Source organism: Megalobrama amblycephala, linkage group LG18 (genome assembly GCF_018812025.1).
Source record: "Megalobrama amblycephala isolate DHTTF-2021 linkage group LG18, ASM1881202v1, whole genome shotgun sequence".
NCBI lineage: Eukaryota > Metazoa > Chordata > Actinopteri > Cypriniformes > Xenocyprididae > Megalobrama > Megalobrama amblycephala.
In genome coordinates, this window is record NC_063061.1 from 14071978 (window position 1) to 14089805 (window position 17828).

General features: G+C 37.5%; 2 protein-coding genes and 1 long non-coding RNA gene across 3 annotated transcripts; 2 read left to right on the forward strand and 1 right to left on the reverse strand.

The window, feature by feature from the left end:
- Window positions 1-1144: 1144 nt before the first annotated feature.
- On the reverse strand, window positions 1145-15870 carry LOC125252806. The gene is made up of 3 exons (XR_007181282.1): window positions 15754-15870; window positions 2638-3356; window positions 1145-1594 (listed from the first exon to the last, which is right to left on the reverse strand). It is a non-coding gene; the product is annotated as an uncharacterized LOC125252806 (long non-coding RNA).
- Window positions 4508-6119, forward strand: LOC125252804 (odorant receptor 131-2-like). The gene is made up of 2 exons (XM_048166390.1): window positions 4508-4662; window positions 4812-6119. Exons 1-2 carry the CDS (start codon window positions 4633-4635, stop codon window positions 5784-5786), a joined length of 1005 nt encoding a protein of 334 aa, XP_048022347.1. The 5' UTR covers window positions 4508-4632; the 3' UTR covers window positions 5787-6119.
- On the forward strand, window positions 13162-15746 carry LOC125252805 (odorant receptor 131-2-like). Its single transcript, XM_048166391.1, has one exon. The coding sequence runs from the start codon at window positions 13351-13353 to the stop codon at window positions 14320-14322; it is 972 nt and encodes a 323-aa protein (XP_048022348.1). The 5' UTR covers window positions 13162-13350; the 3' UTR covers window positions 14323-15746.
- Window positions 15871-17828: the final 1958 nt, after the last annotated feature.

The window sequence follows — 17828 nt, forward strand, 5'->3', positions numbered from 1 at the left end:
TGTTCCCCTTATAACTTCACCAAAAGCCCGGCCAAAGTTCTCAATCAATATTTATTTATAAATCCAAATAACAGTCTTCTGATATTAATATGGCAGCTTTTATTGTCTGCATGGGGTGTGCTGGACAACCTTCTAAATCAAATTTACATATACTATTTTTAACATCATTAAATGTATAAATAATGAATAGGCCTGTATATAACCATATGTGCTTTTAAATTCTTTTCTTATGGTTTATTTACATTATTTTTTTCTTTTATTATTTTTATTTGCCATACAGCACATGTGCATGTCATGCTATTGTGTGGCTTTTCATAATTTAACATGTCTGGCTTCCGGTATTATTCGCTTCCAGTTCTTTTAGCTGTATAAAACAGCTCGTTTTGCTGCTTGATATTGCAAACTGGTATTTCTTATGTATTGTCATAATTATAAAGGCAATGATTTGTAGCGCAAATATTTTTACTGTTTACTGCACTTTGTTATTCTTAGCCATTTACCTATAAATGAATTGGAAGCACATTTACAGACAATAAGGTGGATGCATATATAACATCTGAGACCACACTGAAAAATATTTGTAGAATTTTTTTAAATCTGGAAATGAACAAGTTTTAGGATTTTTAACCTGAACATGATGATTCCTATGGCGATTACAGTCCTTTTTGGTGTGGTGATGTTGCGGTGTCTCAGCACTCTAAAAAATTCTGGGTTAAAAACAACCCAAGTTGGATTGAAAATGGACAAACCCAGCGGTTGGGTTAAATGTTTGCCCAACGTGCTGGGTAGTTTTATTTAACTCAACTGTTGTATAAAAATTACTGTATTGCTTGCTTAAAATGAACCCAAAATATGCTGGAAATTAACATTTATTAATATGTTTAATAAATGAGCATTTATTAATAAGATAATGAATAATAAACAATAAACATTTATTAAATTGCTTATTAATAAATGTACACCTTTTGATTATTATTGTTGCCTCTAGTAATTATGTGTCTGATTTGTAATTTCTCACCTATTTTGGATTCATTTTAAGCCAGCCATATAGTCATTTTTAATCAGTAGTTGGGTTAAAACAACCCAATTGCTGGGTTTGTCCATTTTCAACCCAACTTGGGTTGTTTTTAACCAAACATTTTTTAGAGTGAGAGGGAAGCAGATCGCCACATATCGCTCCAGAGACATCAGTGCTAGAGTCAGAGGAGCATTAAAGAAAGTACAGTGCGAGATAAAGACTAACAGAGTGCATATAGATTTGGGTACTGGAAGGAAACACAGAGCCAATGTGTATGCTGCAAATTATTCTACAATAAAATTCTCTTCAATTGATTGCACTTCTGACTCCGGGTCTTCATTCATCATATCTAGTCTTTGGGTCCTTATCTATAAATTCCCCTACAGTTAATGGTGGAGAATGTGGGCACTTTGTTTGCCAGTAGCAGGTCCCTGACCTCAGTCAGATCCTCCTTTGTGAAGCAGGGAAGCAGCCTCTCCAGATCCAGGTTGTTCTCCAGGTTGCCACTACCAGATTCCCCTACAGAAATGTGCTATTGCACTTGATTTTGTTGGAACTGTGTCACACCTCTCTCCTCTATGCCACAATAGAAAGAATACATGGTGAATGGAAGCAGCTCTTCTCTCTTCATAAATTTAAAGGTGCCCTCGAATGAAAAATTGAATTTATCTTGGCATAGTTAAATAACAAGAGTTCAGTACATGGAAATGACATACAGTGAGTCTCAAACTCCATTGTTTCCTCCATTTTATATAAATTTCATTTGTTTAAAAGACCTCCGAAGAACAGGCGAGACTGTTACGTAACAGTTGGGGTGTACGCCCCCAATATTTGCATATGCCAGCCCACGTTTCCAACATTTTAAAAGGCATTACACAAGGGCAGCCAGTATTAACGTCTGGATGTGCACAACCAAATCATCAGACTAGGTAAGCAAGCAAGAACAATAGCGAAAAATGGCAGATGGAGCAATAATAACTGACATGATCCATGTTAACATGATGTTTTTAGTGATATTTGTAAATTGTCTTTCTAAATGTTTCGTTGTCATGTTGCTAATGTACTGTTAAATGTGGTTAAAGTTACCATCGGTTATTACTGTATTCACGGAGACAAGAGAGCCGTCGCTATTTTCATTTTTAAACACTTGCAGTCTGTATAATGCATAAACACAACTTCATTCTTTATAAATCTCTCCAACAGAGTAGTATTAGCCGTTAGCCACGGAGCACTATCAAACTCATTCAAAATCAGAAGTAAACAATATAACAGTATACAATACTCACATAATCCGACGCATGCATGCCGCATGCATGACGAACACTTTGTAAAGATCCATTTTGAGGGTTATATTAGCTGTGTAAACTTTGTTAAGGCACTGTTCAAGGCAAGCACGAGCTCTGTGGGTGGAGAGCACGGGATTTAAAGGGGCCGCAGCATAAATCGGCACGTTTATAATGATGCCCCAAAATAGGCAGTTAAAAAAATTAATAAAAAAAAAATCTATGGGGTATTTTGAGCTGAAACTTCACAGACACATTCGGGGGACACCTTAGACTTATATTACATCTTTTAAAAACATAATCTAGGGCACCTTTAAGATATTTAAATTACTGTACCTTATTGTTCTTATTCTGCTGCACTGCCCGGGTCCTCTGATCTATGGTATGAGAGATGAAGCAGTGTGTGTCATGGTGAGGTTGCAATAAAGAACCAGCTGAAGGCCTGAAAGTCTGGGGCGATGACTGACAAAGGTGGAGCCGGAGGGTCTGGGCGGAGCTGTGTATGCAATCCAAGGCTGGTGAACACTCAGATCAAGGTGAATCACTGGTAACCAGGGTAGAAGCTGAAGGGCTGGAGGACTGGGCAGTGCAGGTGGGGGTGAACAGGGTCACACGAGACAGGGATAAAATTCATGAATGGCACTCATGCATCTGGTCAGACGTTATGTCGGGCTCGGGGACGATCTTTAGCTCAGTACATGATGCTGGTGCTCTGATTGTGGTAGGCTCTGGCTCCACGTCTGCGGTGGGCACAGGCTTTGTCATCGCTAGGCTGGGGCTGGTGCACTGATTTCCTCCTCGCTCTTGCAGATCGTGAATAGGGAACCATTGTGGAGGAGTACCCACTCCACATACTCCTTAAAGCTCTGCAGAGGATCATCTCCGGACAGGCACACCCTAGTCTTTTCATTTAGGCGCGCCCAGAAAAACTGCATCGTCATTGAGGACAAGATGTTGCAAATCCAGGAAAGCCTGCACGTGTGCCCCTAGGGACTGGTTCCTCTGCGAGAGCTGACTGCCGCTAGATCCATGCTCTTGGGTCAGTTCTTCTGTCACTGTGAGGTTGCAATAAAGTTGGTGAAATGGATCTAATTGCAGCAGTCAAAGTTTTATTTAACACAGAACTCAAGGTATTCAGAAAACACAGGAACAAAACTACCAAACACAATGAGAACTGACAAAGAACTGAAGGAAACACAGTTTAAATAGACAAACCAATCAATGAAATTAACAACAGGTGTAACTGATGATCAACTAATGAAAAGCATGGAAACCAATTGAAAACAAGTGCTAAAACCCACCCCAAACCAGATGATCCCTAAGAGTGTGGCTTGTTCAAATATTTCTTCTGCTTTTGTTAAGGCAAAGTGAGACCCTCTGTTATTGTACATTAACTGTATGAGAGGATATGAATGAATTATAATTTGATATGCAAATGGTGATGTAAAATTATAGTTCTGTTTAAATTTTAAACAATTATTTATTGTTTATGTGTATTATTACCTGTTTTTCAGGATAAAATAAATAGCAATTTTGAGAGCAAACTCTTAGATCAACTTATTATCTTGCAAAAATATGTTTAAGTCTCTTAAAAGGGTTAATGATATACACATGTATAATTTTACAAAATATTTTCTATTTATATTATCATTTTTCTGTTTCATTTTCATGCTTTCATTTTATTGGAAAGACATTAATGAAAAAAAAAACAATGTTGGGAAAATAATAATGCCTCAAACAGAAGCCACCTCATTAGAATTCAATATAAAATTCTATATAATCTTTATAATACATGCAGACAGGCTAAATTAAGCACTTGTACACACTGGACTGTTAAAGAAAGACTCATTTAGGTTTTTTGTAACCATAAACAACTCATATGTATAGTTGATTTATAGTTCAGCATTAATTTGTTGAATATTACATTTTTTGTCCGTAGAGTTGAGCATGCTCACAATATTTTCTCTAAACAAACTTGTATAATGTCCATTTGTTGCTCTTTTTTTTGTATTTTATTGAATTTAAGAGGGATGACAACATTATTGCAGCAGAGAGGGTCTTACATTTCTGTTGCATACGTTTGCTTATAGGAACTGTGATCATTATAGTGACAGCAAGCACACACGCACTCTTTAAAAATGTGCAAGAATGACGCTTAATGTTTAGCTGTATGACCTCATAAATCGCTTTCTCAGAAAAAAAAAAAAAAAAACAAGTTTCCTACCCACCCAGTGACACTTACGGCATACCCATGTGGTTCTGTCTACCAGCTATATAAGTTCAGCAGCAAAATTATTTGAGGAATCTGCAGCTGTCCCAGATGAAAGGTTGATGCCTCACTGTAGAAAGGCAACACAAAAGGTCTGTTGCATATGCAAAAGTTTGAAAATATTAATCTTTAATGCACATAATCAACTGATGGAAAAATATTACATCAAACTGCATTGGGCATGATCATTATAGTATAAATTGTTCCAACCGGTCTTGTTTCACTGTTTCTTGTGTTTCAGCTTATGGCGGGATCTAATGGCACAGCTGAGGATGTGTCTTTCACTTATCAGCAAATCTATAATCAAGACATGGATGCTGGGCTCAGCACTAAAACTGCAGTGGCTGTGTTAACGTCTCTGTTCTTTGTTTTTGTAAACTGTGTGATGCTCTTTGCTCTTGGAAGCAAGCGCATATTCCAGGAGACGCCGCGCTACATTCTTTTTGGCCACATGCTTATGAATGACTCTGTGCTTTTGCTGGTCTCAATCATAATGTATGCAGTGGCTCAGTGTTTCCTTCAATTACCCAAATCCATATGCACTCTATTAGTCTTTATCTCCTATTGCACTTTCCGTAACGCTCCTCTGACTCTAGCACTGATGTCTCTGGAGCGGTACGTGGCGATCTGCTTCCCTCTGAGACACTGCAACATCGCCACACCAAAAAGGACTGGAATTGCCATAGGAATCATCTGGTTCCTTAGTTCTATAAATATTATAGCAGACATAATTTTTGTTTTAACTGTCAACCCCAATTATTTAGCCGGTATTATATTTTGCACATTAGAAAAATTGTTTCTATACAAATGGCAGCTGGATAAATATCAAGCATTTGATGTTCTTTATTTTGTGTCGGTTGCAGTGATCATTATTTTCACATACATTAGCATTATGATCACAGCCAGATCTGTTTCCTCTGATAAAGATTCAGCTAAAAAAGCCCTCCGAACAGTGCTTTTGCACTTGATTCAGCTGGGACTGTGTCTCACCTCTTTCCTGTATACCACAATAGAAAGGACACTGTACATGATGACTGGAAGCAACTCGTCTCTCTTCATAAATCTTAGATATCTAAATTTTCTTATTATTCTCATTCTACCACGTTGTCTAAGTCCTCTGATCTATGGTATGAGAGATGAAGCGGTGTGGCCCTTGTTCAAATATTTTTTCTGTTATCGTTCAGGAAAAGTAAAACCCTCTATTAATGTACATTAACTGTATGTTTTTTGACATGCAAATGGTAATATCCAAGAAGATATTGAGGCTTGCAAGTTGCAAAAACCTTAAACATAATATCATAATAATTGCAATGTTCAAACTTGACAGCCTTGACAGCCATGTATTATGCATTTGTACACTTTTGAACTTTAAAAGGACGTCTAGTTCGTATAGTTCATCATACCACACTTATATGAGCTTGTGTAATAAGTAGTGTATTGAATTATTAACAGATATACAGTGATCCTAAAAATAGTTATTTTGTTGAATATTTCATTTTTGTCTGTACAATTGAGCTTGTTCACAATATATTCCATGAACAAACCTGTATAATGCCCATTTGTTGCTCTTTATAATGTGTTTTTCTTCTATTTATATCTCATATCATTTATCTTATTACATGGGCATATGACTAAGAGACAGAATTGCTCCTACCAGACCTATGACAAAAAGGGATGATAGCATTATAGTAGCAGAGAAAGTCTTAAATTGCTTTTGCATATGTTTGGTTGTAGGGACTGTTAACATTGTACAGTGATGGAATCCTACATTCTTCAGTGTAGGCTGAATCATTTAAATCTAAATGTAGCAGAGATTTTCATGTTCAATTCTGGCATATTGGGTGTATAAATACATAAAAACTTTTTATGATGGTATAATTGACTGCATAGTCAGTATATTTTTAAAGATACTTACTGAGAAATAGCCAAGAACTCACCTTAAAAAATTGCCAAAAACTTCAAAAAAGCCCACACACTCTGTCAATGAAGTGTCTGGGCTTTTTTTTAATCATTTCCCAAAGATATACAGGAGATAAATAACTTTTTAGTACAACATTTGTGTAATCTGGCCTCAAAATTAATGTGGGTTCAGTGAGCTTTACTTTCTATTTTTAAACCCTTCCTAAAAGATTTATCCATAAACATCCCAGGTTGCATATGTAACTCGGTTTCCTGAGAAACCTGATGCATCTTGTTGTTGACACTATGGGGAAGCCATTAGCGTGAACAGTGTCTGAAGCATGTTCAAACACACCAGTGTACAAAACCTTACTCTGTCTCTGTGGGACAGGCCTCAGCCTGGAGCCCCAAGAGCAGAGCTGTAAGGGGGATACACAACATAAGATGCTTGCATAGAGGGATGTTTGTGGACTGCAGACTCTAACCCTGGAAAAGACTCTCAGGGGATCTGAGCAGGGTGACTGACCTAGGTAGCAACAAAGAAATGCCAAGGCAATCTACCTCTGCTTACAGACCCACTGACAATCTCCACTCCAAACCTTGGAGAGGTGAAGGGGCAGGATGCCCTTGGACATCCGACTGCCCTCCAATGCCTTAACTGAAAGTATACTGCCAAATACACAAACATGCTACACTGTAAAACCCAATAAGTTCAGAATACTCAAAACATTTGAGGAAACTTATTACCTCAAAACATTTAAGTAAACTAGCTCATTTTTTTAAAGTTGGTAGAACTTAAAATTTTTTTGACAAGTGGGGCGGGGCTGAGAGCCATGGAAGCGGATTAAGGCCAGTGTGGTGCACAGGTGTCTCTCACTAACAATCCCATCACCTGCATCCTTTTCCCAACTCATCATAATGTTAATTACATACAGTTAATTTACATAAACATCACATTCAGATCTTGGTAAAATGTTACATAGTAAATAACACATGCTATTATCAGAGAGACTGTCATTACATACTTGCATATATGTAATCAAACAACATATGTGGTCTTAAATGTTTTGCAGCTCATCCTCAACCTAACCACAGGTTCTACTCTTCACCATAGTGGTAACCCTACAAAACTAACATAACAGAACCCCCCTGAATCCCAACATAACACAACATTAAATATTAATATCTCCATATGTTAATCTTGTGCAAAAACACACAAAATAACACTTAATTTCAACAGTTATTTATATAGTCTGACACAAAGCATGCTGGGAATTAGAAATCTGCTGCAGCTCAACTCAATCATATTAAGTTCAGCTTACTACAAAGAAATTTTGAGTTCATGCAACTTTTTTCTATTAAGTACAATGAACTTTCATTATTATTTGAGTGAAACAAACTCATTTAATTTAATTAATTTCACTGTTCGGTTTTACAGTGTAGCATGCATAATAAAGAACCGCTCATTGCTCATAGTGACAGTTGCCTTGTCACTGAACTGACAGTTGACAGTTCAGTGACAAGGGAGTATCAATATTCAAAGCAATGATAATGTAAAGGGAACGAGATGCTGTGTCGTGGCATTGACGCTATGGAAATGCTTCCATGTGAGCCGGTGTCTTAAGCATGCATCAACACACGGCAATCTGATTGGCTGAACTTATCGATGTCGTGACAGCGTAATGAGTCACAGAGTCCATAAATAAATGCCAGTAATGCGTGCCAACAGATTCAATTAGTCTGAAGAAGATGCACTGGTGTAACTAGGGCATGGCAACACAATGCAGCATCTCATCAGCATCTCTTAGGGAACCGGGTTACATATATAACCTGAGGCGTTTCCTTTTGAGTGGAACTGCTGGTGCGTCATGCTGTTGATTCTATGGGAAAATCAATTCCAATGTTACCACGCCCAATGGAACAGAGCCTGCCCACAAGGCTGTGTATAGGCACAGAGGCTTGTTGAGCACAGACTGAACTTTGGGTCAACCCTGAAGGACTTGGGTTCTTTGGTTTGAATCCATGTCCGAACATTAGAACCTGATGAATGTGTGTGGAGAGAACCAGCCTGCCGCAGCACAAACATCCTGTAAAGGTGCACCTCTCACAAGAGCTTTGAAAGATGCTACACTCCTAGTGGAGTGGGCTCTGACCCCTAGAAGCAAAGTGCGCTTAATAGGAGAGGATGATAGCATCTGTAATCCAATGCAAAATACGCTGCTTGGTGACTGCATTACCTCTATTGGGATCACCAAAGCATACCAGAAGCTACGAGAATCTACGCCACTGGCCTGAGAGGTTAACATAGATCCTCAGAGCACAGACCAGATATAGCAAGTAGAGGCTTTCTTGCTTCAGCGTCTCATGAGATGGAGGAAAGAAAGCCTGCAAAGTGACCGGCTGAGGAGACACAGAAGGTACTTTTGGAATGCAGTCCAGTCTGGGGTGCAAAATAACTCTGACATCACCTGATGTAAAGTCTAAGCAGAAAGGGGCAACTTTGAGAGTCAGCATTTTTTTGAGACAGACTCCAGGGGTTCAAATGGATTTTGAGCTTCTTTTAAAGCTCCCAGGACCAATGCTAGGTACCAGGAGGAAACTCAAAGTATCTGGAGCCAGCCCTGCTAGAATGGAGGATTGTCTATGGACTGGTACCCCACAGGTGCCAGACCCAAAGCCCCTTAAATATTGTCCCCTGCACTAGAGATAGAAGATCTGTCTAGATTGGGATCTCCCAGGGGATGCCGTCCAGGAGAGACATTAGGTCTGCAAACCAAACTCAGGCCGGGCAGAATGGAGCCACTAGAAGGAAGTGAACTTGGTCCAGGTGAATCCTTTATAGAACTGCTTGGAAAAGAGCTATCATAGGGAAAGGCGTACAGGTGCAACCTTGGTCATGCCTGTACTGTGGTATGAGGGCGAACCAGTGGGTTGTCTCATCAGAGGCAAACAGATCCATTTCTGCTCTATTGTACCTCTTCCATATGGACTCCACTACTTCAGGGAGGAGTCGCCTTTCCCCGGGCCTCAGCCCCTGCCTCGACAGGATGTCTGCCCCCATGTTTGTATGCCCCTAAATTTAAGCAGTTTTTAGAGAAAGGAACTTTTCTTCCCCCCACAGCAGGATATGTTGTGTCTGCTTGAAAAGAGGGTGCGATCGCAGCCTGCCCTGGTGATTGATGTAGGAAACTACCGAGGTGTTGTCTGTCTGGACCAACATGTGGTAGCTTCTCAGCTGTGGAAGGAAGTGTTTCAGAGCTAGAAACACTGCCCTCATTTTAAGGCAATTTATGTGCCAAGAGAGATGAGAGTCCTCCCAAAGATCACTAGCTGGTCGGCAATCGAGAACCACAACCCATTCCACAAGAGAGGAATCCGTCATTAGACACTTGTGACTGCAACACGCCCCTAATGCTCACCTCCAGAAACATGGTCCTCTGTTTGGGAGAAAGTATTCTGAGTCCCAGATGCTTCATATGAGTGAGTACAAAATCTTGATTCTGTGCTGCTAACTCCTCTGATCGAGCTAATATGAGCTAGTTGTAATTCAGTACATGGATACCCTGGAGCCAGAGCAGCATCCATGTACTTGGTGAATGTGCTTGGGGACAAGGCTAGGCAGAAAGGAAAAACTCAATATTGGTAAGCTTCGCCCCCAAAAGCAAACCCGAGAAAATTCATGTGTTCTGGCAGACTCTTTAGATCTGTTGCAACAAACCAATACTCTAATTGAATTTGTGACACTGAGTTTGAGACTAAGCATCTTGAACCTGTATGTCCGAAGAGTTTAGTCCCAAACTAAACCATGTAACCTTTTCTTATATTGTTCAGGACACAATGAGAGATGTTGGGCAGAAGTTGCCACGCAAAGTCTGACAAAGGAATAATTTTTTTGATCATTATGGTCTGTTCGTGTCCTTGTAGCAGCAAACTGGCAGGGAACGCTAAAACTAACTGAAGGGAGTATTCGCTCATGAGCTAAGATGGGGTGAAAGGCCCATCTGACACCTTCACCTCCAAAATCACCAAGAGTGGCAGGATAAGTAGAGACACCACCCGAGGGCCCAGAAGAAAGTCTGGCACATGATGTAGAGGTGTAACCAGACTAATTCAGGACTTTTTTCTTCTTGGCTGCTCCGGAAGCTGGCCCCTATTGAGCATGGATAGTGGAAGCTTCCGGTTCCTGGAGAGGATGAGGAAGTAGCTCCTTGAATGCCGCCAACTGACATTTGCCAACTAAAGTTTTGCCTCCTGATACCTGTTTACCATGTTTCCGAACAGGCAGGGGCGGGGGGCGAGATCGATGTGTCAAGGAAAAAAGCCTTGTCTTTCTCTTTTATTCCCATTAGATTGACCCATTAGGCAGATGCCACTCTGTAGCAACCATGGTAGCCATAGAATGGCCGACAGCGCAGGCATCTGCTTGGTTGCCCACAGTGCTAGACCTGTGTCTCGGCAGAGCTCCTCAACCAATTCAGGCCCTAACCCCTCACTGTGGTCAAAATTTTTAAGCAGGTCAGCCTGTCACACCTGCCCCAGACAGCAACATAGTGTCGGCCCAGATCCGGCCCACATCTGGTCTATATGTAATCCACATTTACCAGATGCGGGCCGGATCTGGGCCACACTATGTTGCTGTCTGGGGCAGAATGGCCAGGGTGTCCAGGAAAGCATCAGCCTGACCCTCTGATGCATTTGCCTTCCCAACTTAGCTAGATGTTACTCGGCAGGGCTTAATGATCCAGAACGGGGTCCTGTAAGTCGGCAGAGAGATAAGGTATTATCTTCTGTCGCAAACTCCGCCTTCGCCAACTCTGCAAAGTCGAGGTGCAGGGGTTCGGCCCTCGATCATCTCTTGCGAATAGTGAAATGCTTGCAATGCTTACAGTCAGTCCCCTTAAGGACTGACCTAGCATGCTCCTAACACATGCATATTACATATATGGTGTTAGTCATATGTCGTAATAATCTGACACATCACACACTTCCTGTATGTCAACCCTGACATTGTACAGCTCCTGTAAGACACACAGGATTTCAGAGACACACTTGACAAACTTATGGCTGACAAAGCAGCAGTCGATGCGCATTTTTCTGGCAGACTTGGTAACGCACTACGCTACGTCACAACGTCCATACATTCAGCAAACATGTTTAGGCTCGTATTTCAGACACCAACTCACACGGAAGCATTCCCATGGGATTTCTGACATGGCAGAGCATCGAATTCCATTCGAAAGGGAACTCTGGAAGTAAAAAGTGCATGACAAGTCAATAAGATATCAATTTAAAAAAATAATTTTTACCTCTTACTTCGAGAAAGACAAGAAAGTGGGGTTCATACTATGCAGAGAGATCACTAATGGGACTTTCTCTATATCTTTTGCTAATCAGTGTCACCAGCACGCCACACCAGTCTTGTACCTCGCCCAGCTCTCACGGATCGGCCTCGTCCTGCCCTCCACACTATCCTACTCACACGTCCATTTTTTAATCTTTTAAAGCCTGACATATGAAATACAAATACATATAGACATATGAAGTTCATACGTTTTCTTTATCAAAGCACTCACCACGCTCTCACAGCTAATTAGGTACTAAGACCTATGTATCAGTATAAAAATGTAAAAAGGTCTGCACTCTAAAAATACTTTTATTATATTTAAACAGGAGATATCTTCTGTTTGAATATAATAAAAGTATTTTTAGAGTGCAGACCTTTTTGCATTTTTATGTTTACTTTATACGAAAAAACACCTTGTGGCTTGGGCTATGTTGGAAAAACTTCACGTCAACTCAAACAAAGAATTAGTGAACATAAGAGTTCCATCAGAAGGAAAGATGTTAACTATCCAGTCGCTGCCCATTTCTTGCCTTTTAATAATGATGTTTCCTCCTTATGCTTCTGTGGGATTGAGAAAGTGAGTGTGCCACCTAGAGGGGGCGATGTTGAATTGCTCTTACAGAGACGCAAATTGTTCTGGAATTTTACCCTTCAGACTTTATCACCTATGGGTATGAATGATGAAGCATTATTTAATGTGATGTTATGAAATATTACTATTACATATATTATGATATCATTAATAATATCACTTTATATGTATATATATATATATTTTATTTACTATGTATGTAATTGTGGAGTTAACAATGTGATGTGGTGTTAATGATTATTCAATCACTTATCTTGATTGGATATTGATGATTCTTCACTGTGATTTGTCATGTTTTAAATACAATGGAGTTTGAATACAATGTTGATGCCTGATGAAGATCATACAATCGAAACGTTGCTAATAAAGAACTTTTTTACTGTTTTGCAAGTTGATAGTGTGCGGGATTTTCTTGTTTTTTTGTATTTTGACGCACCTATTTATGACCTACAGGTGTGCAACGCTAATTGATCATATGTTTACTTTATAAAATTAGTGAAGATTTCATACCAAAAAGTCACATGTACCACGACCTAAAGGTGAGCATATTTAGAACTGTACTGAAAGGCAACTTATATTGTTTTGTTGATGATACAATTTGTACAATTTGACACATTTAGCTTTAAATAAAAAAGGGCTCCCTCCCATCCACCCAGTGACATAACATACCCATGTGGTTCTGTCTGCCACTGTTTAACAGCTATATAAGTTCAGGAGGAAAATTGTTTGTGGAATCTGCAGCTGGGACAGATGAAAGGTTGATGTCTGAGATCTGTTGCATCTTATGCAGATTTTTAAAAATATTAATCTTACATTCACATAATCACATAATCAACATAAACAAATGGAAAAAGATTTCATCAAATTGCACTGGACATGAGTGTTAGTACATCTTTGTTAGTATAACTTTGCTCTAATCAGTAGTTGTTGTTTTTTTGTAGGTTTATGGCGGGGTCCAATGGCACAGCTGAGGATGCGTCATTAATTTATCAGCAAATCTTTAATCAAGACATGGATGCTGGGCTCAGTACTAAAACTGCAGTGGCTGTGTTAACATCTTTGTTCTTTGTTTTTGTAAACTGTGTGATGCTCTTTGCTCTAGGAAGCAAGCACATATTCCAGGAGACGCCGCGCTACATTCTTTTTGGCCACATGCTTATGAATGACTCTGTGCTTTTGCTGCTCACAACTATCATGTACACAGTGGCTCTGTGTTTCCTTCCAATACCCAAATCCATATGCACTCTATTAGTTTTTATTTCTCACTGCACTTTCCGTAACGCTCCTCTGACTCTAGCACTGATGTCTCTGGAGCGGTACGTGGCGATCTGCTTCCCTCTGAGACACTGCAACATCGCCACACCAAAAAGGACTGGAATTGCCATAGGAATCATCTGGTTCCTTAGTTCTATCAATTTTATAACAGACATTATTTTTGTTTTAACTGTCAACCCCAATTATTTAGCCGGTATTATATTTTGCACATTAGAAAAATTGTTTCTATACAAATGGCAGCTGGATAAATATCAAGCATTTGATGTTCTTTATTTTGTGTCGGTTGCAGTGATCATTATTTTCACATACATTAGCATTATGATCACAGCCAGATCTGTTTCCTCTGATAAAGATTCAGCTAAAAAAGCCCTCCGAACGGTGCTTTTGCACTTGATTCAGCTGGGACTGTGTCTTACCTCTTTTTTGTATACAATAATAGAAAGGACACTGTACATGATGACTGGAAACAGCCCATCTCTTTTCATAAATCTCAGATATCTTAATTATCTTATTGTTCTTATTCTGCCGCGCTGCCTGAGTCCTCTGATCTATGGTATGAGAGATGAAGCGGTGTGGCCCTTATTTAAATATTTCTTCTGCTATCGTTCAGGAAAAGTAAGGCCCTCTGTTAATGTACATTAATTGTCTAGTCTAAGAAGACATTAATTAATAATTTGATATTCACAGTGGTAATATTATCAGGTAAAGAATAAGTCTATATGGCTTACAAATTGTAAAAGTCATGAAAAATGGCATATTTAAACATTCTGTTGTTTGAAATGAAGTTCATTGTATTTTTCATGCATTCATTTTATTTTTATTATATTTTCAAATTCTAATTGTTATTAAGTTTTTACATGTCTAGCTGCTGAAATAACAGCCTCTCTTATACAAGAAAATATTACTGAAAAAAGACCATTTCTTAAGAATATTTAAGAGAATTTCTTTTTTATTTTATAATTTATGCAGACAGCCTGTATTATGCACTTCTACACTTTGGACTGTTTTTAGGATTTCTACCAACAATATATAAATATGTATAGTTTATCTTATACAATGTAAATGTAGCTACTGTAAATAAACCACCTCTATCTAGCTTTAAATGTTAGTATAAAAAGAATAGTGTTACATTATTACAAAAATAGCATTATTAATTTGTTGATTATTTTATTTTGGTGTTTAGCTTACTATATGTTCACAAAATATTCTCTGTACAAACTTGTATAATGTCCATTTGTTGTTCATTTAATGTATTTGTCCTCATGATGTAAATCACAGAGGATGATGCATGGACAGCAGCTCTACCTTTATGGACTGTTTTCATGTTCCCTTACTGTCTGTTTCATGTTTAGATTTAAATTAGCAGTAGTAGCCTACAGATAAAATGAATGCACTGTAAATCAACAGTAATGAACTGTTTTCATGCGCCCTTGCTGTTTCATGTTTAGATTTAAATTAGCAGTTGTAGCCTACAGGTAAAATTATTGCACCGTAAATCAAGAGTAAGTTAAAAACCCACATGTGTTAAGCTGCTGTCAACATCCCAAAAGTTGCACAACCTGTTTGTGATTAAGATGGGTGCGACTCACATGGATTGAGAGCCGTGAATGTTAAATTCAATTTATAAACACATAGGGGGCCTATAAATAAACTATTTTATTAATGTACATTTCTGTTTTGTTAGTTTTTATGAGATTGAGACACTTTTGCTTGTCAGTGTGATTAAATGTGCTAAACAAAAAACGTGTTACATATCCTTCAGAGGGAATGTTGAGTACTTTTTTTATTTTGTAGAAGACCTACTCATATTTAATGAGAACTGTTTAAAGCCCTAATGGCATTTAATAACTTTTCATTTTGATGTTTAATGTTAAAACAGACTTATTTATATTTCAGCTTAGCGCTATAAATGTTCTTCCCGCGTTGGCCTAAAACAGTCTATCTTTTTGAGTAAACATTTTAACAACAGCCCTATAAATTTAGTCATAATGACGCTAGCATATGCTTTTGACAGAGAAATGCTTAAGTAGCCATATACATTGCTCTTGTTTTTATGTCAAGTTGTGCCTTTACCTTAATGATTCCATACTCCTTAAAAGAGGAAAAGCAAGCCTGTTTTAATGCTGCGTTGAGAAGAGGGATGTAGCAGCTGGAAATGACGTCACACCCGAGGTGACAGAAAAAATACACGCATCCAGGCTAACCCTTGTTGTGCTTGCTCTTTTTTTTGTAATGCAAATAAATAAAAACGATAGTGTCACATATATTTCACAGATAATGCATAAGTATCATGTCCACAAATAGAGGTTGGATAGTAGGCTACTGTGTGCACCGCAGAGTTTATTGAGACACAGACAATTAGAAGTGCTAATAAACAATATTTTGCGCTGAGCATCGAGTTTCCAGTCGCAAGCTACTTGAGGGGGGCTTAATTTCCCACGTCCGAGGACAAATGGAACGCACCATAATTCGCCTCATCAACACTTCCATAGGTCACCAGCAGGGAGCGTAAAAAGAGGCAAAACGAACTCACATCATATATATATACAGTACAGTCCAAAAGTTTGGAACCACTAAGATTTTTAATGTTTTTAAAAGAAGTTTCGTCTGCTCACCAAGGCTACATTTATTTAATTAAAAATACAGTAAAAAACAGTAATATTGTGAAATATTATTACAATTTAAAATAACTGTGTACTATTTAAATATATTTGACAAAGTAATTTATTCCTGTGATGCAAAGCTGAATTTTCAGCATTGTTACTCCAGTCTTCAGTGTCACATGATCCTTCAGAAATCATTCTAATATGCTGATCTGCTGCTCAATAAACATTTATGATTATTTTCAATGTTGAAAACAGTTGTGTACTTTTTTTTCCAGGATTCCTTGATGAATAGAAAGTTCAAAAGAACAGCATTTATCTGAAATACAAAGCTTCTGTAGCATTATACACTACCGTTCAAAAGTTTGGGGTCAGTAAGAATTTTTATTTTTATTTTTTTGAAAAGAAATTAAAGAAATGAATACTTTTATTCAGCAAGGATAAAAGCAATCAAAAGTGACAGTAAAGACATTTATAATGTTACAAAAGATTAGATTTCAGATAAACGCTGTTCTTTTGAACTTTCTATTCATCAAATAATCCTGAAAAAAAATATTGTACACAAATATTTTGTACAATTGTACACATTAAATGTTTCTTGAGCAGCAGATCAGCATATTAGAATGATTTCTGAAGGATCATGTGAAACTGAAGACTGGAGTAATGATGCTGAAAATTCAGCTTTGCCATCACAGGAATAAATTACTTTGTGAAATATATTCAAATAGAAAACAGTTATTTTAAATTGTAATAATATTTCACAATATTACTGTTTTTACTGTATTTTTAATTAAATAAATGTAGCCTTGGTGAGCAGACGAAACTTCTTTTAAAAACATTAAAAATCTTAGTTGTTCCAAACTTTTGGACTGTACTGTATATATATATATATATATATATATATATATATATATATATATATATATATATATATATATATATGGCTGTCAAAAGATTAATCGCGATTAATCGCATCCAATAAAAGTTTGTGTTTACATAATATATGTGTGTACTGTGTATAATTATTATGTATATATAAATACACACATTCATGTATATATTTAAGAAATATTTGGATGTATATCCTATATGTATATATTTATATAATTTATATTATATAAAAATATAAATATTTTATATATAAATATAACAGATTTTTCTTAAATATATACATGAATGTGTGTGTATTTATATACACATAATAATTATACACAGTACACACACATATATTATGTAAACACAAACTTTTATTGGATGTGATTAATTGCGATTAATCTGTTGACAGCCCTAAAAGATTAATTGCGATTATATATATATATATATATATATATATATATTAAACGCCTCCATTTGCGTTTTTGCATTCCTTTTATATATATATTATATATATATATATACTAATGTTCATATATATAATAATTACAGCAATGGATTTTGGCCTCAAATATTATTTAAACACAACAATGGTTTAATGTCTTTAAAAAAATAAAAATAATTCTAAGCTTTTTCTGTTTTCCATTTCCCATTCTCCTTTCAGAAAACTGT